General features: G+C 45.9%; 1 protein-coding gene across 2 annotated transcripts in view; it reads left to right on the plus strand.

The window, feature by feature from the left end:
• The window catches only part of CORO2A (coronin 2A), a 52,794-nt gene extending 31,138 nt beyond the window's left edge, over nt 1-21,656 (plus strand). For both annotated transcript variants that reach the window (XM_062604347.1, XM_062604346.1), the window contains exons 2-12: nt 1,722-1,922; nt 6,818-6,934; nt 11,489-11,638; nt 12,181-12,360; nt 14,208-14,324; nt 15,238-15,342; nt 15,530-15,626; nt 18,049-18,161; nt 18,955-19,045; nt 19,335-19,606; nt 20,671-21,656. In XM_062604347.1, the coding sequence (XP_062460331.1) occupies nt 1,722-1,922; nt 6,818-6,934; nt 11,489-11,638; nt 12,181-12,360; nt 14,208-14,324; nt 15,238-15,342; nt 15,530-15,626; nt 18,049-18,161; nt 18,955-19,045; nt 19,335-19,606; nt 20,671-20,802 (1,575 nt within the window). In that variant the 3' untranslated portion in view covers nt 20,803-21,656. The remainder of the gene's footprint in view (nt 1-1,721; nt 1,923-6,817; nt 6,935-11,488; nt 11,639-12,180; nt 12,361-14,207; nt 14,325-15,237; nt 15,343-15,529; nt 15,627-18,048; nt 18,162-18,954; nt 19,046-19,334; nt 19,607-20,670) is intronic.
• Nucleotides 21,657-21,935: the final 279 nt, after the last annotated feature.

Genomic DNA, 21,935 nt, shown 5'->3' on the forward strand with positions numbered 1-21,935 from the left:
GGACTCACCCAGGGTGGGAGAGAATTCAGGGTGGGCTTGCCTGCAAGACAGAATGGCGGGGAATGGAGCTGGTGGCACAAGTGACCGCTCTGCTTACTGCCAGGAAGCTGTTTTGAGTAGCTGACAATCATGCAGGAGTGGAGAATAAAAGATGAAAGACCTGTTATAGCTGGCTGGAGTGCAGCAAGTAACATTATGTTTTCCCAAAACTTGGGAGCTGCTTAAGTACAGCCCTGCAGAGAAGTGTTTTGCCCAGCCCAGCTCTTCCCAGCTTCTCTATCTGGGCTGCTACTTGTGTCTCCATGTGTCTCACCACAGTTGTGTTCAGAATGGGCATCTATCCCTTTTGTATTGCAGATATGTCATGGCACTTCAGACCACACTGTGCTCCTTCTGGGAACAGGAGATAGGACAGGACTTGTGTCCTAGCACTATTCATAGCTCACATCTTCCAGTGTGATGTGGGATGTGAGCTTTGTGGATCTTTGTGTTGATGGGTGCTTGTAAAGTTTCAGTTTAACAGCCCAGGATCAAGCAATACAGTTTCCTAACCTCAAACAGTCATCATAAGAGGATGCAAAAACATGCCAGCAACAAGGATATTTAAGTTTAGAATTGCTTAGACCCCTTGTCAGGTGATGACGCTCTTGATTTCCTGCCATTGCATGCCTCCCCTTAAACGTTTACCCACATGAGTGAGTGGTTTAAGTCTTGCTGTAACTCAAAAGCTGCTTGGTTGGGTTCCCATCTCAGACTGGAGTATTTTGATCCAGTATTGCTGATAACAGTGTTCACCAAGTTCATGTTAAAGAAATCAGTACTGGGTAAAATCAAGCCTTTTCCCAATGTTTGCCCATACTCACAGCTGACTGGGGATCTCTTTCACCCATAACCTTCTTGCCTGATCTCCATTTCTTTTCCTTTAGGCAGTAGGACCATCCCCACTGTCTAGGTCTTGTTGAGAGAGCAAGAGTTAATAGTCTGAATGACCTTTTCTGCCCAACACTGGTAGTTTCCTACTTGAGAGCACTTGCATGAGTTCTGTTAAGCTCCAGTGCTCTCTGTGGGAAGGGTTCTTGTGTTTAGCATGATTTATGTATCTAATTTAAACACCATTTAAAATGCTGCCTGTCAGAAGGCTGTGGTGCAGTTATAAGCTAGTCATGCAAAATGTCATTCATTGTTAGTGGGGAAAAAGCCAAGAGGTGACAGCAACTATTCCTGTAACCTGTCAGATCTCTTTTTTTCCCTTCATATGTGCAAAATTTAGACTTATTTTTGGTCCTAAGACACCTCAGGACTAAATGAAGCATGCATCCAGACTGGCTTTTTCACTTGCCATCTTTCAGGCTTTCCCCACCTAAGATGTATCTTTTATCCTTCCTGAGCTCTGTGCTACCAAGATTCATCTCCTCTTAAACTTGCTGCCGTGTGACGCTGCCTCAGTGATAGGGACTGCATGCACAGCCCAGCTGGTGATGGAGAGAGCTGTCTTCTCTCCCCTGAACTCTCTTCTCTTCATCACTCCATCTGCAGTGGGTGCAGACACAGGTCATGCCACAGGGGTGAAGACCACCAGAGAAAAAAGTGACTGCTGCTTGCTGTCTGAGGGTTGATGTGAGGAGCACAGATGTGGAGGGGTGAGGCTGTGCTGGGGAGCGGGGGTCTGCAAGCCTTGCTTGGTCCTTATGTCATGGAGCATTGTGTTTCTCCAATTGCAGATGTCGTGGAACCTGCAGTACCGCACCTCCAAGTTCCGGCACGTGTATGGCAGACCAGCCAGTAAGGAGAAATGCTATGACTGCGTGCCCATCACCCACAACGTCCATGACAACCAGTTCTGCGCTGTAAACCCCCACTTCATTGCAGTGGTGACTGAGTGTGCGTGCGGGGGGGCCTTTGTTGTCATTCCCATACACCAGGTGAGCTCTCCTGAGGCAGGCTGGCTTTTGAGAGAGCATCAAGAGGCTGGAGGAAAGCCAGGCTTTCTAGGGAGCTAGATCACACAGAGGATATTCAGTTAATGCTGCTGTCCAGATTGCAGAGTGATAGGAGGGGCCTCAGATGCTCTGGCAGGTGATTCCTGGGTTGTGTATAGTTTTATCTCTTACATTGCTGCTTGCAGCTTTTTAGCACCTTCATTCATTTCACATCTCATTTGCATTTCCTGTATAAAGAGCAGGAACTGTGCTAGGAGAAATTTTAAATATAGAAGTAATTAGGAGACACAGGGGGCAAAATCTGAAAGCTGCATTACTGGCATGTTTTCAGATATGACAAAAGGAAAATGTGGCATGTTTCGCTCTACCTCCTCCTTTGTGAAAGAGTGGAGAAATGGTTATCAGGCAGTGAAGCTCTTAAGCTTAAAGCATCGATGCTGGAGAAGCTTCCCTTTCAGTAACAAATCCGATGTTTATGGGTTTTGATGACTTACGGATCTGATGAGGGAGAGAAGCAGGCCATCTGATGTTTATTGCTTCAGAAAAAATTAGGCATGCACTAATGTGGATTAACTTGAATATGAGATTATGAGCTCTCTGGAATCAGGGCAGAACAGATGAAAGGCAAAAGTTCAGCCTTTAATTAAAAGTTAATTGATGGTGTTATTGCATTACCACTTTTTCAATATATATTTGCTAAGGATGAAAGTGAACTGGCTATGCTTGAAGAATTTAGCACAGTTCCTGGCTCTCCTAGACTTTGTTTGTTCATCTCCTTCTCTGCAGGTGCTGTTCAAAGACAGTCCTTCTAAAATTAACCCTTGCCTTGTTTTTCTTGACTGAGTCACTTCTTCCCCCTCAACCATGATCTGTTGAGGCTGAAGAACTTGTCCTTATCGCAGAGCCGCATCTGTAAGCTGGTGACTGTGGGACAGGGGGTGGGAGCCAGCTCTCAAAGTGTTGGCAAAATGAGTTGAGAGTGCTTGCACTGCTTACTATTAATTTTTCTGTCTTCTCACCTTTTCTCAGCTCTCTAGAGCTCTCTAGGCTAGTCTTCAGTAGTAATTCTTCCATCTTAACACCTGCTTAACACTCCATCCAGATCTGAAATACCTGCCTGCAGAAATAACTGCCTTATTTCAAAGGCATGGTAGAACTGGGAGGTACAGAAAAAGGTTATTAAAGTACATCAATGAAAATATGTGAGGAAGATGTAGATTAGGCCTCAGTCAGTCTGGAAAAAAAGACAAAGAAGTGAGATATGTAAAACTTGTCATGAGGATGAGGAACAAGCCTGAGGAGTAATTCTTCTTGTTTTTTTGTGGTATGGAGTCCCTGGAATCCTGGTAAAGGGAGCAAACTGTTATCAGTAGATGTGAATTCTTCTGCAGTTCAGATGTAGAGCTCACTGCTCCAGATGCTGATGAGACCAGAAGAATTAAGGGTTGTAAACCAGGATGAAGTTATAGAGCATTTTATGAACTGTGTTAGTTCTGATGCATGTCCCTTGAGGGTTGACCATTGGTGGTGGATCGGGGAAACTATCTGTACGTGCTGCGCTTTGCACAGCCGTTCTCTGAATACCTGTTCCTGACCCTTGCTGGGTGTGGAGAGTGGGCTCAGCCCCTCACAGAAAGAGGTTCCCTGAGCCTGGGGACTGTGATACACTTCTCAGCTGGTCCTACCTGGTAAAACCAGGCAGCTTTTGACTTGTGCTCCTGGTGGTGGTATTTGTGGCTGCCATCCTTTGCAATGCTGACCATGGTAGACAGCATACTGTGGACCCAGCTGCAGGGAACCAAAGGCAGCTGCTCTGGAGACTATGCATGGGACAGTATTGCCTTCTCATGATGAGCCTCTGATCTGTGGTTACTTTTGACTGGATTCACAGGCAGCAGCTGCGTTACAACCTTGCCATCGTGTGGAGGAAAAGCGGAAGAGCCAGGACATCACATTTAGCCAACGCAGGATATGGTAGCTGGGAAAGAGAGGCCTACCCTTTCCAGGCTGGGTGAACAACCTGCCCTTGGAGCTGCTCTTGTCCCTCCAATGCTTTTTGGAGTTCTTTCTGCACATGCTACTAGAGGGACTGCCTGCGTCAAGATGTGCTTAAATGCAGGCTCAACCTTGCTCTGAACTGTGCCTCCTTGCTGGCTTGTTGTGCTCCTTATTGTGGGCACCAAGCTCTCTCGTCAGTCTGCGTAAATCCCGCTCTCAACTACTGCACTGTTGTTCCTCTCTGAGAGCCTGGGGGAGAGTTAGGGTTGAGAGCAGCAGAGGTTATATAGGGAGATAGCTCTTTGCCACAGATACTCTCCTTTCAGCAGGCCTTTGCTTTCAGCCTGAAGAGGAATTAGTTTGATATTTGCCACCACTTGGAGAATGGTCTTCTGATGCAGGATGTGTCAGACAGGTCCTCGTGAAGATGTACCATTGAATGGCAGCACGTCTCACCAGGGAGGAAGATGGCTGAACAGGCTGACTGCCTTTGTTAATCTTGCAAGTCCAAGGAGACACAGGCTCAGTGACTATAACTGGGAGATGAATGGTCTTCTTAGGGTGCGTAGATTGGTGTCTGGCACAGATGTGTTTGGGAACTGCATGCAGTGCATAGCAAGCAAAGTTCTTGACTGAGAGAGCAGTTTTGTGGCCTTCCTTTTTGTGGCAAAGGCCTGACTATTCCCTTCTCCAATGACCAGGCTTGGCTGAGACTGCATCTGTCTCTTCCTTTGCAGCATAAAGCAAAGGGATAGAAAAATGAGAACAAAGTCCCAAGAGACAAGGAGATGTTTATCTAAGTCTTTGCGATCTCCAGCCTTTCAATGCGTCAGCACTGGCTGTTAAAGGAAGGATATCTACCCTGTACAAACTCTGCTCTTGGGAGAGTTGTAAGGGCTGTCCCAGTAGAAGTGTTTTTTGTCAAGGAGCTCTGAGTTTGGTTACTCTTCAGAAGTGCTGGGAGTTTAGAAAGTGTGAGGTTGAAAAATTACTAATTTTCAATCCCTGCAAATCTCTGTGGAAGTCAGGTACCTCTGCATGAATAACAAAACATTAGTTAATGAAATAGCTTTTGAGATGAAAACTTCCCCCAGCATGTGAAGAGCTTCACTTCCACATACAGATTTGCATCTGAGACCAGCAGCTCTACCTGTCCTACGTGTTTATTGGAAGCCTGGGGGTTCACGTGTTGCGGGGTCCTGCTCTGTCCCATGAATGCAAGGTTGCACTGGGGCTGGTGGCTGGAAGGGCAAGGGCTCCTTTTCCAAGGCCAATTGAGCCTGCTGGGGACATGGTGGTAGGACAGCCTTGCAGGATGGGACTGGCAGAGCAGGCTCAGGGCAGCCTGGGAGTCTCCCAGATGGAATGGGGAGCAGACAGTCAGCCAGCCAGCTCTAGGAGGGGACAGTTCCCATAGGGATCAAGGCATCGTTGTGGAGCTGGCTGCCCAGCCCATTGAGTTGCCAAATTGAAATCAAGCTCTGAAGCCCACAAAAGGACACTGTGGGTGGGGGAATGCTGCTTATTAAAGGCTTTTTATCTCTCTTCTGCCTTCCCAAGTCACTTTGCTTTGTCACAATTGTTTTAGACTGTAGTCCAAAAAGCAGTCTTTTACATTTCAAAGCCCTCTAGTGTTCAGATTAAAGCAGGTTAGTCCCAGTCTATGTGATAAACTTTCCAGTGAGGCCAGAATAGTTACATGTTGTGCCCTGTTCTGCATTCAGAACCATACACATTTTAAAGGCTGGGAAAATTACATTCGGGCCACATCCATGTTAGAGCCAGCACTGATTCCCCTCTGCTGTGCCCTCCTAAGGCCCACCTCTGGAAAGGAGCAGGGAGAGCACCAACACAAGTGTCTCCTTTCCATGAGAGCATGCATTTGTGTTCATTTTGGTTTGTAATTCTTTGAGGTGGGACAAAAATAAAGCAGTAAGCAGGACCAGCTTGCCACCATATCTCTTTAGGTGTCTGACCTTTGCTTTTGGACAGATGTCTTGGATAGAAAGTGGGTCCGTACTTCTCCTGCTCCTGACAGGGAGAAGCAAGTGCTGCTGCAATGTTACTAAAATTCCCAGCAGGCTTCCTAGCATTTAATACACTGGTTTGGCTTTGTAGCACTGTGCCTGCAGTATGTTTTTCTCCTGATGCAAGACTGCTCCCATGTGGCATCAGGCTCTCAATACTCCTTTGTGCACTTCGTGCAGGATTTTTAGTAGTGAAGATGCCACCCAAACTTTGAGTCTTTTAGGAGAGTCTGGAATCTGGTTCAGTCTGGTGAATGGCTGGATTTGAGCAATATCAGGGAGAAACAGATAGCTGTTGAAAGAAAAACTACATTTGTAATTTGTGTCACAAATGCCTTTTTGCTTGAAAAATAAAACAAACTCTAGCTGATGAAGCTAAAGAATAAAAGCTAAACTCTATATACATGTTTTTCCTGCTTATAAAAAATGTCTTCTGAAAGAGGTAAGAGGTAAGAAATCTTATGGTGTGTGTGTTTCTCCCCCCAAGATCTTTAAAAAATATGGAGGATTCAACTTGTTTATGAGTGTTTCCCCTCAAAGTTTTATCCTGGTGTCTGAACCAAATACTGTCTTCTAACTTCAGCAGTCTCAGCTGCTGCATGTGTACAGATTTCTTCATAGCAATGTGTAATTAGAAAGGCCTGGACAATTATTTCCTTTCTTTTCAGTGCTATCATCAAGACTTGCTTAGCAGGGACAGCAAAAGCCCATTCTCAATAGACAGAGGCCACCCAGGGCACTTGGAACATAACAAGGAGAAAGAGGTTTTTTGCTGGAGCTGGCTTGGATCTTCTTTAAAAATGTCCTGTAATTACCTGGCTCACCTTAGGTTTGTTGATATGTGTTTTCCAGACAGGGAAGCTCGACCCACATTATCCCAGAATATGGGGTCACAGAGGGAATGTTCTGGACATCAAGTGGAACCCATTCAATGACTTTGTAATAGCTTCATGTTCAGAAGATGCCACAGTAAGTTTACCAGCTTGTCGACGGTGTTGTTACATAGCTAATATCCTTTTGGGGGAGAGAAATGAAAAAGAAACCAAAAGGCGCATGGCTGAGATGTGAAAGCATACATATACATATAAAGAAGTCAGGTAAAAGTAAGATCATTTATTTCTCTTGGGGTCAGACCTTCCAGATGATATATCAAAATCAGTGTGTAAAGAAAGATCTGTTTTATGGGGACTTCTGTCTTTTTGGGTATGTTTGCATGAGAAAACAAGAGTATGAATTTAAAATGGAATTACTATTCAATTTTAATCATTATAAAACTCTTCCTTTAATTTCAAACAAAAGCTTCAATACAATGTAATCTGGAACAGCTGCTTCAGATTAATTCCCTGCAGAGCAAATTTGAGTTTGTTTCTCTACTCAGTTACTCTGTAAAGTCATGCTGGATCCCTTATGGAGTAGCTGAGGAATCTGCATCATACCATTCTGCAGTAAGTGCCTTACCTGGTACTATTATAATTAAGATGCAGTCACACATTTTGCCTCAGTGTAGGTGCAGACTAGTAACTGAAATGTTTGTAACGGGCAATTTAACCTGTATCTAAGTGACCATGAAAGGTTGTTTTTCCATGTCCTGTCAAAAGCGGGATGTTGACTTCTGCAACAGAGCCACCTGACTAACTACTGTCCTTTTTTCCAGAGATCCCACATATGTTTTCTTCCACTGGGTATATTCACTCTACCACACAGCATCAGGGAGGTTTTCCTTCTCATTTCCTTCAACCCTGGCTTAGTGCACATTCAGACATTTCAGCTCTGCCGAAAATCACTCTTGAATTAGAAATCTAGGCTCTTTTAATTGTCCTTCATGTAGTGACTTTCCTTTGCTTCTTCGGATATGTTTGTCTTTTATTTTTTGAAGGCTTTAAATTTCCGGGCTGTCTGTGAGGGTTTAATTTTATCCTCCAACCTGTCTGCTGAGTTTTCATACTGTTTCCGGATGGACCTGTGGCAGGAAGGATCTACCATGACCTCTCTTTTGATCCTCAGATAAGGAATGAGCAGAAGCTTCAAAACTTCCTGCTGCAGTTACAGAATCACAAAACCATTTGTGTTAAAGGAGCCTGGGTGTTCTCCTGTGCAGGTCTGTTGAGCACAGGAGGCAACCCAAGGATAGAGATTTCACCACCTCTCTGGGCAACCTGTTCCTGTTCTTCACTGCTTCCATGGAGAAATATATTTCCTTATATGGAGTCAGAACCTCCCCAGTGTAGTTAGTAACCGCTGTATCCTGTCCTACCACCCTGCTCTTCAAGACAGAGCCTGGCTCTAATTTCTTAGCAGTATTCTAAGTATTGAAGGCTTCTCTAAGTTTGCCTTGAAGCAAATGTCTTCTCCAAGCTAAGCAAGCCCATCTCCCTCAGCTTCTCAAAGGGCAAGTGCTGCAGCCTCCTGAGCATCCTGGTGGCCTCCACTGGAATCACTTAAGTTTATCAGCATCTTTATTGCACTGAGATACTGCAAAACTGGATGCAGTGTTCCAGCTGCTGTTTAATGATAGCTGAGTAAATGAGAAAAATTGCTTCCCTTGATCTAACGGCTGTCTTCCTTTTGTATCAGGCCAGGATGTTGCTAGCTTTCATCCCCACCAGGATATGCTGCTGTGTCATATTTATCCTGTTGTCTACCAGGACTCTGGAGTCTATGCAGGAAAGCTGCTCCCTGTCAGCTTTCTTTTCCAGTTTCCTACTGAAACTTGGCACTGGATCATTCCCTGATGATCTAAACAATGAAAATACTGAGCTTGTCACTGGTCTCATCAATAAAAGTTGTTCTAAGAAGTCTTGCTGTTTGTGAATATGCTCTCTGTTTTGGTATCACCTTCCCGTCATCCTGGCACCAGGACCTTAGGGGTTCCGTACACAATGACATAATGTAAGGATACCTCTTCCATCCCTGCCAACTACAGAGGACAGCAGACTATGTTTCTTAGTGTGACTGGTTTGCCTGGTAGCCAGTGGCTAGACTTCTAGAGCTCACTTAGTCCAAGCCCTACTCAAAGCAGGTCAGTTGAATCAGGTTGTTCTAAGCCTTGTCCAGGTGAGCTGGAAGATCTCCAAGGCTTCAGATGCTGTGGCCTCACTGGTCCCTTCTTCCAGGGGTTGAGTGCCCTTCTAGGCAAAATAGGGCTCCTCTGATCACCAGGGAGTGCCCATATTGCCATTTGTTTTCATTGCTTTCGGTGCTGTCCCTGTGCACCTCCAAAGACTCTGGCTCCATCTCCTCTGTGCTTTTCTTGAAGGGTAGCCAGAAACTGAACAAATTCTTTTCATCCCACCTCTCCTCAGATTTGCTCCCATTCCCCCTTCATCTCAGTGCCTGCTGTTGGATTCACACGTCACTGACAGATATGGTGTCAACATCTGTCTTGTGCTGGCCTGTACTAGAGAGCTTGGACTGGATGTACTTTTAGCACGTCTCCACAGCAACACTTTCTCTGTCCTGAGAGAAGTCTGAGGAAGTTTCTAGGGTCCCAGAGGTGTCAACTGGGCTGGACATCAGAGCCCAAGACTCCTCGCATTCTGTTGTTTAAGGTATGGTGCTCTGCACCATTTCTGAGCCTCACTGTGGCATAAGCCACTGTTCTGGCTTGTGTGCAAGGATGTATCTGATTGTTCTTACTGGACTGTGTCTCCCTGGAGCTTTTGAGGATGGCCACAAGCTTCTGTGAAGGTAGTGGAAATTTCCCATTACCCACATTCCTCAGAGCTTTCTTGGCCATTAATCAGCCTTTCTGGAGCTTGCCTTGGTGGTACCATAGCTATCTTTTGCAGTGTGTAGCTGAAGAATTGTAGAGTGGTAATTTTTGTCATGGGAGGGGATGGATAGTCTCTGTGAGTCAATAGTCAATAGTCTCACCTATTGCCCTTTACAGTTCCCAGTGCTGCTTCAGGCAGGCTTAGAACTGAGGCCAGTGCAAGTGGACAGGGACTGAGAGTTTGAACAGTATGGGGAGAGGCCTTATCCTCTTACCCCTTCTGTTCCTTTTGGCACATCAATCAGGAACATGTGAATTCAGCTTGCTGAAGATGTCCTGTGTGCTTATAAGGGCAATTCTGTGATTTTGCTTTGTCAGTTTTTCTTCAAGATGCAGTAAGGTAAATGGTTCATGAATTGTTCTTGCTTGACCTGGCAGGGCTGGCTCCAAGACCCACTCCTGCTCAGTAAGCACTGGCACTTTCTGCCATTTAATACAGTCTGAGACACCAGGGGCTTTTCCCCTGCTTTTACCACCAACCATTTAATAGCATGCAGGGTGAATGGCTCATTCTAGGCAGTTCTCAGTATGAACACAACCTATTTTTCCCTTTCTTACACTCTCAGCTCTATTGCTTTAGTGATTGCTGTTGAAGCTCTTACCACTCTGGAAGTTTGTCTAGAGGCTACTGGACCCCACAGTCCTTAGGTTTCTGATGAGCTTGATTCCTCAGTTGAGAAGAACGCTCATGACCTTTCCCAGCAGGTCCCAGGATTTATAGCTCTCCTTCTTTGTCTTAGAAAGGTGTGATCCTCATCAGCCAAACAATGGGAGACTTGGGCAGATGTGGCTAACTTCCATGACCTATCTACCTCAAAGAGCATTACTCTTTTGCTTCAGGCTAAATCTAGGAAAAAATATGACAAGCATAGTAATTTTCATTGTGCCAAAGGCTTAATCACCTGTTAGAATCCTAAATAGTTGTGCTTCTACAGTTAGTGAGGGACTCTTTCATTATACCTGCATAGGTCAAGCCCCTTTTGCAGGTTTCTTCTATTTCTTCTTCCACTCCAGGAGGACAGAGGTTTTTTGTCTTCATGCAGCATCCCTGTAGAAGAACCCAGGGCTGCAGGTAGACCTGTTATGAGACACCACACTCCCAGTTGAAGTTGAATAAACTTCAGTGCAGTGCTTCTCAGTCTCTCTTTTTGGGACATCTGCTATGTGGGCTTCTGAGTACTTTACCCACCTGAGTGGGCTCTGTCTACTTTGACAAATGGCTGTGTCATTTGCAAAGTGTTCGGCACTGATGCAGTTTCTATGGGACAAACAATACTATAGTTGTCATCTGACCAGGGGAGTTCTCAGTTCTTTTACTATGTAGTATTGAGTGGATGACTGCTTGGATTGATCACTGCTATAATATTTTCTGTGACTCTTCAAAGTTTATTTCAGATTTGCTTGTTTTTGCTCAAAGTTTGTTATGAGGCAAGGTCTGCAAGATCTGTCATTTACTTTTTCCCCTTGGAAATAAGTTTTTGTAATTGTGTTGACAGCTTGGCCAAGTGTAAGTGTTGAATTACCAAGTTAAAACAAACTGGTAGAACTGCTGGCTAAAGATAGAGGGTAAAGAGGATTCCTCAGGCCCACAGAAAAGTAAAGATACTAATTTAAATAACTGGCATTCAATAAAGCCAGGAGCATTCCTATTCACTATCAAGGGCATAATAATACCAGGGGAATAATAGTTATTAGTTCCAAATCAGCTCCTTACTCAGGAATCTCACAAAGACCCATCCTGTGCCATTCAGGTGAAAATCTGGGAGATCCCCAAGCCCTTGCTAACAAAAACCATTACCAGTCCGAAGAAGGAACTTCTTGGGCATGTTCGAAGAGTTGGTCTCATTGAATGGCATCCCACTGCTAATAACATCCTCTTCAGCTCTGGGTATGACTACAAGGTGGGTCTGTTCTATGTGCAGCTCTCCTCCTGGGGTACCCTGTTTGGCAGGGTGTTTTGAAATTTGTTTTAATTTCAAGCTGTGAACTAATGCTAAAGAGCTCATAAGCCTTCCCCAGGGTGAAATTCCACGGTGACCCCAAAGGCAAAAGGACATTGCTGCAAGTTCAGAAGGACTTGCTAATTTTCCAGTCTCTCTTAAGTCTATTCTGCCGTTCTCCTTTACTGGATTAGATACAATATGCAGTGCCATGCACTTTTTTGTGTTTTTTTATTTGGCTTCATTCTTATGCTAGTGCAAATATCTGCACTGATGGTGGCCACTTTTATGTATAAAATGTGGTTGTGAAGGAAATTAGAACATTTGACATTCTGAGCAGTGTATCCCTGATATATTACTGTAAGTACCAGGGAATATTTTAAATGCTGGAGAACAACCACTTAAGATGGCAAGACCTATGCATGCAGAGAAGAGGTTAATAGGGTACAAAAATCCCCCAGCTGGTCAGGCAGCAAAGGGCTGATTTTCTTTTATTTCTCCAGATAATGATCTGGAACCTTGACACCATGAAGACTGTCATCTCAAACCCAGTGAAGATCCTCAATGCTCACAGAGATGTGGTCCTTTCTATGTCATTCAACACAGATGGCAGTCTCCTTGCCACAGCCTGTAGGGACAGAAAGATACGTCTGATAGACCCTCGTGCAGGAACAGTCCTACAGGTAGGTTGGGTTCAGAGGTTTGTGGTTCAGCTGATCTCACCCTTTGGAGTGTTTTCTCTTCTGGGTAGATTCATTGCCATTAAAGAAGACTCCTCTGTGCCTTCCATTGCCCAGCACACCAGGTGCTGCAATTGCCTTCTACTTTTCATGGAACACTTGCTGTCATTGTTGAACACAGTTTCCGCATCTTGCTACCATGCTTCTTGCTCCCTGAAACTCCTTTCGAAGGGCACTGTTCTGATAGCTGCCTCATGCAGTCCCGTGTGGGATGCCACAGGGAGGACTTGTAGAGATCAGGGCTTGTAGAGATCAGGTGGACAGAAGGGTGCAAGTGTCCCATTGCCAGGGTTGTTATTGTTGCCTGGTTTCTGTATTTGTTGGCAAGGTGAGGCTGACTTATTCCTAGGTGTCCTGGGTTCAGCAGTAGCAGTCATGTTTCTCCTTTGTGGTAGCTGGTGCAAGTGCTGTGTTTTGACTTCCAGCCTGAGAACAGTGTTGGTGATGTCGATGTTTTTGGTTGTTGCTAAGTGATGTTTACCCTGACCAAGGACTTTGTGAGGCTCATGCTCTGCCAGGGAGGAGGGGAAGCTGTGAGGAAGCAGAGATGGTGTCCTGGGTTCAGCAGTAGCAGTCATTTTTCCCCTTCTTGGTAGCTGGTGCAGTGCAATGTTTTGACTTTCAGCTCGGGAACAGAGCTGATAACAAGCGATGTTTTGGTTTGGCCAAGGACTTTGTGAGCCTCATGCTCTGCCAGGGAGGAGGGGAAGCAGGGAGGAAGCAGAGACAGGACACCTGACCCAAACTGACCAAAGAAGTATTCCATACCACAGCACTTCATGCCCAGGATGTAACTGGGAGTTAGGCGGAAGGGCTGGGAGACTGCAGGGTTGGAGGAGGTATCGGTTGGTGCTTGGTCGGGCTGGGGGGGGCGAGTTATCGGTCGGCTGGTGGTGAGATGATGTGTTCTCTTCCCTTGTTATTTCCTTTATCATTATTATCATTGGTGGTAGCAGTAGTGATTTGTGTTATACCTTAGGTACTAAACTGTTCTTATCTCAACCCGTGGGAGTTGCATTCTTTTTGATTCTCCTCTCCGTCCCTCCGGGAGCAGGGGGAGGGCCAGAAAAGGGGGGGAAGTGAGTGAACAAGTTACCTGACTGGGTTTAAACCACGACAGATGGGGCGCCTGACCCGGGCTAGCCAGGGAGGTATTCCATACCACAGCACATCATGCCCGGGGTGGGGGGTAACTGGGAGTTACCCGGAAGGACAGGGGCTTCTCGTTTTCCTGGCCGGTGGTATCGTATTCTCTTCCCTTGTTATTTTCCCTTATCATTGTTGTAGTTGATAGTAGTGGTGGTGATTTGTGTTGTACATTGGTTGCTGGACTGTTCTTGTCTCAACCCGTAGGAGTTGCACCCTTTCGATCCTCCTCCCCGTTCCTCCGGGAGTGGGGAAGGGGAGAGCCCTGGTGGGGGGGGAGGGACGGACCTTGGTTGTTGTCAGCTCGGCACCACTCACTGGGAGTGAGTGAACAAGTTACCTGACTGGGCTTAAACCACGACACTAGGTATTTGCACAGATTTGGGCGCACAAAGCCCTGCCAGCAATTAAGAGATCACCCTTTTGCACATATGTAATACATTAGTTTGACTGCGCTTTTGCGGATGGCTCTGAAGAACTTAAGCTGCCTTTCTCAGATGCCCATGAAATCTTGCTCACTGTAGTTCAGGCAGGCTGAGCAGATCTTTCAGATGTTACTGAATCAGAGGTCTTGTGTAACATGAAATTTGGCTATGCGATGGGTGCTGTCTCTTCCTCACACAGTGTCCTTTCTCTTCCTATAGGAAGCCAGCTACAACTCTCACAAAGCCAATAAAGTCTTGTTCCTTGGAAACATGAAAAAACTGATCTCTACTGGAACATCTCGGTGGAATAATAGGCAAATTGCATTATGGGATCAAGTGAGTTGGACCAGCAATCTTAACCGCACCAGCTTCAGTTTTCCCTCTTTTGCTGTCTCATTAACTTTTTCTACCTGCCAAATACCCAACAACCGGTTTATAACAGCAATTCAGAAGTGATCTGTCAAATACTTAGTTGGTGATAGTCCTTACTGTTATGACACTGTTAATCGAGTATGAGTTTCTGAAGAAGTTCTCAAAACTTTCAGCATAGAAATCCACCAGAACAGAGAGAATGCTGTGCCTGCTATGGGTAGAAATCATTCAAAGAACCTTTGGATGGTCACTGTAGCTCTGACTTAAAAGCAGCTCTTCCTGGTCTTACTGGTAAATTGATACTGGTACTGGAAACAGAAATGAGCTCTAGACACAGCCTACTCAGGTGAAGCCCTCAATGGAGTTAAAAAATGTTGTGTGTTTGTTTTCTGATGATCTTTGACGTTAAGAGTATTGAGGTAGTACTGATCACTTCCAAGACGTGCTCTCCTATCGCGATGCCTGCTAGCCCTATGAAACCCTGCTGTTCTCTACCCCTCTCTTACACAGTGATATTCTTTTCCTTTGTCAGTGTCTCACTTCATCCCTCTGTGTTAACTACCTTGTAACACAGTCTTTTGCCTCTTTGTGGTGCTGTCACCCTTTGTACCAGTTATCATGAGCTGATGTCCTGAGGTGCTGCACTCAATTGAGAGCCTGGGACAGAGCACCCATTTCCCACCCACAGAACTTTGAATAAATTTCTGCATGACCCTCTGCTCTGGGCAGCTGGCCATGGCCTAGGGTCATTATAGAGTATGAGTTTCTGAAGAAGCTGGCTTATGTGCCACTGTCAGGTGGGGCTCAGGTGAGATGTCCCTGACTTGAGGTGACTGGCCAGTGATTGAAGCTCTCTGTTTTTCCTGTGTCCTGCCAGGATGACCTTTCTGTGCCTTTACTGGAGGAGGATCTGGATGGCTCCTCAGGAATCCTATTTCCCTTCTACGACTCAGACACACACATGCTTTATGTGGTGGGAAAGGTAAGTGCTTCCCATTCAGCAAATGCTGGGGAGGCACACTGCAGAGCCCTAACCTTCCCACATAGGAATCTGGGGGTAAATATTTAGTTCATTCTTGACTCTGCATGGCTTCTGAGGCCAGGCAATCTTCTCATGCTTTCATACTAAGCAGCAGAGGTTGCCTTACGTTGATTTTCTTTGCCTTTAGGGTGATGGAAATATACGGTACTATGAGATAAGCCCTGAGAAACCATACCTGTACTACCTGATGGAATATCGTTCTCATTTACCACAGAAGGGAATGGGTGAGTGACAGCATATGTCAAATGTTATAAGAGGTGGCTTCTTTGTTTTAAAGACTGCCAGAGTCCAGGACTATCTAAAATATCATTTAGAAAAGAGAGTGGGCCAGATTTGAGTCTCTATTCAGGTTTACAGGTGCACAGCAGCCAGTTTGACCCAATTTACCTTTATGTCACAGGTGATACTACAGGGGCACAGGTTTGAGGGTTCCCTTCTGACCAGCAGAACATGGCCCACACAGCTTTACCAGTCACTGCTGCATCCATCCCCTCCTGCATACCTAATCAAGGTGGAAGGGAGGATAGTCTGGATTTAAAGGTGGAGGATGCTTCTTGCCCATTGTGAATCTGCTCCAAGATTTTTGGCATTGAACTCTGTTGACACTGTTTCCACTCTGGGGTTTCTCTGGTAATGGGTGCTCCACATCTTAATACCTTTACTGCTTGCCTATCTTCTCCTTTGCTGGCATTTCCCAGTTATAGATGGACTTGCTGTGATTAGGTCACCCCTCCTCCATTGGAGACCCGTGCTTATTAACCTGTCCACTTACTACCCATTGCTTAGCTCATTCAAGCTACACAATTTGGCTTTCAGCTCTCAGACCCTATTGGTATCCTTTTCTTGAACCTTCTCCAGTCTACCCTGTAAGCTGTATTCCTCTATAAACATGTGTTTTTAGGACCATTTGCCACCCCTCCACACTACTTGCAGACACTCCCATTCTTCCAGGACATTGTTACAGACATTTAGCAGCACTGGATTTGTACCTGTGTCCTTCAAAAAAACCCTGTTATTGAAAAGGAATAGATTATTTAAAACTTAACTGGAATATCTATCTGTCTGTTACTCAGCTTTTACGATCCTTGCAGTATATAGTATCCTAATTTTTGGCTGTCACAGTCTTCTTAAAATTTGTTCACTGAAAAGGACGTGTACAAGTGTTTTTAAAGGGCCTGAATGAATCAAATATACTTCCCTGGTCTGACCTGTTATCCTGATCAAATCATACTGCTAAGGTTATTTCACTAAATCTTATCCCCCAGTATTTGCAAAACAGAATACAATGTAGATGTAGAGGAGTGGAGCTTAGGTTTACATTTAGGTGAATGCACAATGTAATGATCACTGGCCCTTCATGTAGAATCTACTGTTTAATGGAGTCATTTGGTATTAGTAAAAAACAAAGCTTCTGTAGGACACAATGAAGCAAGGTCTAAAAGAGAGATAATCCCTTTTGTTAAGGGAATTGACATGGATGTATCTTTGTAGGTGTCGTGGTTTAAACCCAGCCAGTAATTCAGAACCATGCAGCCACTTGCTCACTCCCCCCCCCAATTCTTCCTCCTCCCACTCCTGGAGGGATGGGAAGGAGAATGGAAAGAATGCAACTCCCATGGGTTGAGATAAGAACAGTCCAGTAACTAAGGTATAACACAAACCACTGCTGCTACCACCAATAGTAATAACGATAAGGGAAATAACAAGGAAAGAGAATACAACCGATCACTGTCCACCGATCGATACCCAGCCTGACCCAAGCAGTGATCTAACCCTTCTGGGTAACTGCCCCCAGTTTATATACTGGGCATGATGTGCTGTGGTATGGAATACCTCTTTGGTTAGTTTGGGTCAGTTGCCCCGTCTTTGCTTCCTCCTGGCTTCCCCTCCTCCCTGGCAGAGTATGAGCCTCAGAAAATTCTTGCTCAGAGTGAACATTACTTAGCAACAACTAAAATCATTGGTGTTATCAGTGCTGTTCTCAGGCTGAAAGTAAAAAACACAGCACTGCACCAGCTACTAAGAAGAAGAAAAATGACTGCTACTGCTGAAGCCAGGACAGTAGGCTTTGGGCTTTAGAAGCTTATGGGATAGAAATCCAGTGAGGTTACCAGGTACTTTGAGACTTTGTGTGGCTCAGTGAGTCCCTGAAGGACAAATGGTGCTTTCTGACAAAGTAGATGTTCACATCCTGCTCCTACTCCATTCTGCTTTGGTACAGTGCTGGGGGAAGGATACTGAGCTGGAAGGGCTTTCAGCATGACTCATGTAGCTCTTCTAATGTGTTCAGGTGTCCTGAAATCCCTTCCTGCTGATCTTGATAGTCAAATCCTGTGGCATTCCCTGCCAGTTCTGCTCAGTCCTGTTCACTCAATTTGCAGCTCATGAGAATGAAGAAGGAACAGGAGGCTTGGCATAAAAAACACAGACCCTTATATGTAGCTTCATGGTTGGACAGAAACCAAAATTCTTTAGCCTTGTCATTTGTGCCACTGAGCCAGTTTTGACTGCAAACTTCACACCTCACTGCTGTATAGCTGATGCTGTGATTCCTTTTGTTGTTTAGTGTCATACCTATTCCAATATGGATGACATTAACTTTCCTAGGGGGATTTATATCCTGTTTGTTTCATGCTATCCTACCAGGAATGATGCCAAAGAGAGGCCTTGAAGTGTCAGCTTGTGAAATCTTCCGTTTCTACAAACTGATACCTACTAAAAGCATGATTGAGCCCATCTCCATGATTGTGCCTCGACGGGTAAGTTAACTTCAGGTCATGTTTGTGTCTGGGACAAATATCAGTGAAAAATAAGGCAGCACCCTCTCTCTGTGACTCTTGAGGGCAGGAAAGTAGGTATAACAGATTTTCGCTCTCCTGGACTGAGGGACAAAGCTGGTCAGTTTGTGGGAAAGCCGTGCCAACAAACCCCGGCTGGGTAACTCGGGAGTTAGGTGTCTGTGTTTGACATAATGACGAAAGAGAGAAGAGTTCGGAGTGTTGTTGAGTTACATGAAAATCTGCTTGTGGAAGAAAGAAGAATTACCCACGGAAAAAGGGAACAATGGGTTCCAGAAACACTGGAAGGTATGAGTGCCTTGAGTTCAGAAAGGCAGCAAGAGCTAATGCTCATTGCAATGACCAATCAGGCATGTTCTGCCAATGTTATCTGCTTGGCCAGTTTCTGTCAGCTGATGATCAGCTAATAATTTGTGACTTGTGCCTATCCTTCGTATCCACTTCTTCATCCTCAGGAGTGCTGAGTTTGAGAGAACTGGGTTAGTGTTTCACCAACCTCCCCCAGTCTGTTGTCTGGATGTGTAAAGATCTTATTGGCAGGTATTAAAATAGGCCTTCAGATACAGTTCTGAGTTGGGGTGAGGAGAAGAGAGGCTCAGGGCAGACAAGAAGGTTTTATGTCCAAGCTGGTGAGTGCTCATGACACATCCTGTGCTGAGGTGGAACAAACTCCTTTCTCCACCACAATCCAGTATAATCCCTCTAAGCCAAAATCTCACTGATATGGTGACTCTGGACTTTTGCTTGCTTGCAGTCAGAGTCATACCAGGAAGACATCTACCCCTTGACGACAGCAGCCCAGCCAGCACTTACAGCACAAGAGTGGCTGAATGGAGTTAACAAAGGTCAGTACATGGAGAACTCCCCAGCCCTCCAGCTCTCCAGGGCTTAGGTAAACTGCTACTGGCTCCCTTGCCTGTCAAGTTTCAGAGAAAGAAGGGAAGGAAAAGGAGAGACATAACAGATGTGGCTGTAAGCTAAAATAATTTGGTGGCTAAAATCTTCACCACTGCGAACTCAGGAATTTGCTCCACTCTACTCATTTATCCCTGCAGGCTGTTTGAGTGAATTGCTTACAGCTGATTTCTGAATGTGGTTCCTAAGTCCTAACCTGTCACCTGCTTCCTCCCCTAGGACCTCTCTTGGTATCCTTGAGACCAGGCTCTGGAGTTGTGAATTCCTTACCACAGCTTTCTGAGCCAGAGCCACCCGCAAAGACTGATGACCTGAGCCGGCACCAGGGCTGGGGAGGAAGGATGCCGCTGGAGGATGTGCAGGAGCCAAATGAGATTGAACATAGAAGAAAACTTCTCAGAGTGGAGGAGAAATTGCCAAAAAATGAGCAAATGTGCCTCTCCAGTAGCTTTGACATATTTGAGTGTCCACCACCCAAAACAGAAAATGAGGTGTGAATATCTGGGGTGAAGGGTTGGGACTGTGGGTGGAAGCCTCAGCCAGCAAAAGGATGCCATTCACAAGGTGACAGAATCTGGGGAGGGTTTATTTTGCAGACCTGGCCAGTACAAGCTCTTTGTTCTTTGTGCGGCAGAAGCTCTGCATGCTCTGGCTGCAGAGCTGAAGCAGAAATGTGGCCCAGCTGCACCAGCTGAGGGAGTCCGGAAAGGCGAGAGCAGTCAGTATTCCTGCTTCTTAGGCATTCTTGTGCACTGACCTGCCTGGTGTCTGGGGACAAGGAGGCGCTTGTGACCTCCAGGTTCTGGAAGAGAAGGGAGTATATGCAGTGTAAACCTTCTATGGGAGCTGTGTTCAGATAGCCCCATGAGGCATCAGGGATATCTGTGGAAGAAGCTGGTGTATCCTGCTTCCTTGGCCCAGGGTGCATCCATATAGTCTTGAGCACTTAGCTATATTGTAGACCCTGACATGGGAAAGGGGGGGCTGGCTCTGCCCCTGTCTTGGAAGCTGACTGCTGGGGAACAAGCTGGCAGCACAGTGCCACTGAGGCTGGCTGCTGGTCACTGCCTACTCCTGGGAATGGCTCCAGAAAAGGTCCTGGCAGCAACATGATCTGACTTAACTGACAGCCAAACCCCTCTGTGTATCATAACCAAAGCTTGTGCAGTGGTGCAGGATCAATAGGAAAAAAGACCAGAAGTAAAAGGACATGCCTAAGGTCAGAGTAGGAGACATGGCAGATCCAGGAATTTAGACTCCAAATACTCTCTGTGTTTAGGCTCTCTTGGAGTGATCAGAAGTGTGAAAGTTAATTTTTCTGATCTTTTCCACCGAATTAATCCAAGGTAGCATCACTAAATGGTGCTGAGAAACACATGCATTTATAGCACAAGCAAGAGGACAGCAGGAGTACTGCTGATGTTCATTCTGTTGGTTGAAGTCTTCCTCCTTAAATGGTTTCTCTCAGAAGTGATTTGACAGGACTGGTGACATTTGACAGGATAAGTCTGTGTTTCCTTACAGTAAGGGAGATAAAATGTGACTTTTCTTACAGCTTTTGCAGATGTTTTACCGACAACAGGAAGAAATCCGTAGACTACGTGAGCTGGTAAACCAGAGAGATGTTCAAATTAAACAGATGAAGCTGGAAAGTGGAAACTTCTCTATGGATGCAGACAGTTACTGAGGGTGCTGGCCTCCAGTTCTTGGCACCCCTGACAACTGCAGCAGACTCCTGTTTCTGTGGATGACTCCTCCTAGTGTTTTTGCTGGGGGAAAAAAAGATGTGTCAGGCAGCATGGACTTCCCTGGCTTGTGGTGGTTGTATTTCCCTAATCATCACCAGGCAGTTACTTATGGACTTGCTGTGCTTCTCCAGGCTCCCCTTGCTCGCAAGCTCACTTGTGTCAGAAGCTCATGCATTAATGCTAGTGAGACACTTTGGAAAATCTTGCTCTTTGGATCCTGGAGATCTCTAGGAACAACCTGTATTGCTGTTCCTCCACATGACATCAAGATGGGACACTGAAGGCAGCTACCAGCTTCTTTTCCCACTCCTGGACTCAGCAGTGCGGCTCCTGTGGCTGCTGTCCTCCTACCCTGGGAGACCACTCTGCAACTGAGCTTCACAGGCACCTCTAGCTCCCAAGTGATCCTCATGCACCACTCTTGCCTCACGGCTCGGCCCTAAACCTGGGTGGCTGGGCAAAGCGATAGCTGCCCTTAACTTGGAGATAGTCCCGCTCTGAGCGGGAGGCTGCACTGGGGCTGACACGGTGCTGGCATTTTTGTGATAGATAAAGGAGAGTTGATGTTTGAAGGTTCTACTATTAAAAGGGTGGTGTTGTGGGCTGATTGTCAGCAGAGAAGCTTCAAGTGCAGCGGAGGTCTCTGGGTCCTTTGAGTCAGTGGCCTTCTGTCCCTCCTTCTGCCAAATACCAGTGGCAGTCAGCTGGGGGCCTGTGATGCTGCAGTGGTCATCAGGCAAATGAGAACAACATTTAAAGCTGCGGTTTTGAGCACACTTGCTCAAAGATCTGCTGTCAGATCTGGTCACAAACAGCCCCCCCCCTTTGCTGGAGTACTGCTTGTCCTGTCTGCAGCTTCTGCTTCCTTAGCTCCAAGTTGCCAGCGCCTTGTCCACTGCCTGCAGCCATCTACAGCTGTAGGCTCCCTCTTTCCAGCTGTGTTGCCCAGCCTCCTGCGTCCTCCAGGGCTGCCCTGTGTCCCTAGGCCCTGAAGCCACACACATATATCTTCCCTTCAGCATCAACTCTCTAGCTTGCTGCCTCCCCCAGACCTTTCTTGGGAATACAAGCA

Source organism: Pezoporus occidentalis, unplaced genomic scaffold (genome assembly GCF_034315485.1).
Source record: "Pezoporus occidentalis ecotype Australia unplaced genomic scaffold, CSIRO_AGI_Poc_V1 ctg86, whole genome shotgun sequence".
NCBI classification, from domain to species: domain Eukaryota; kingdom Metazoa; phylum Chordata; class Aves; order Psittaciformes; family Psittacidae; genus Pezoporus; species Pezoporus occidentalis.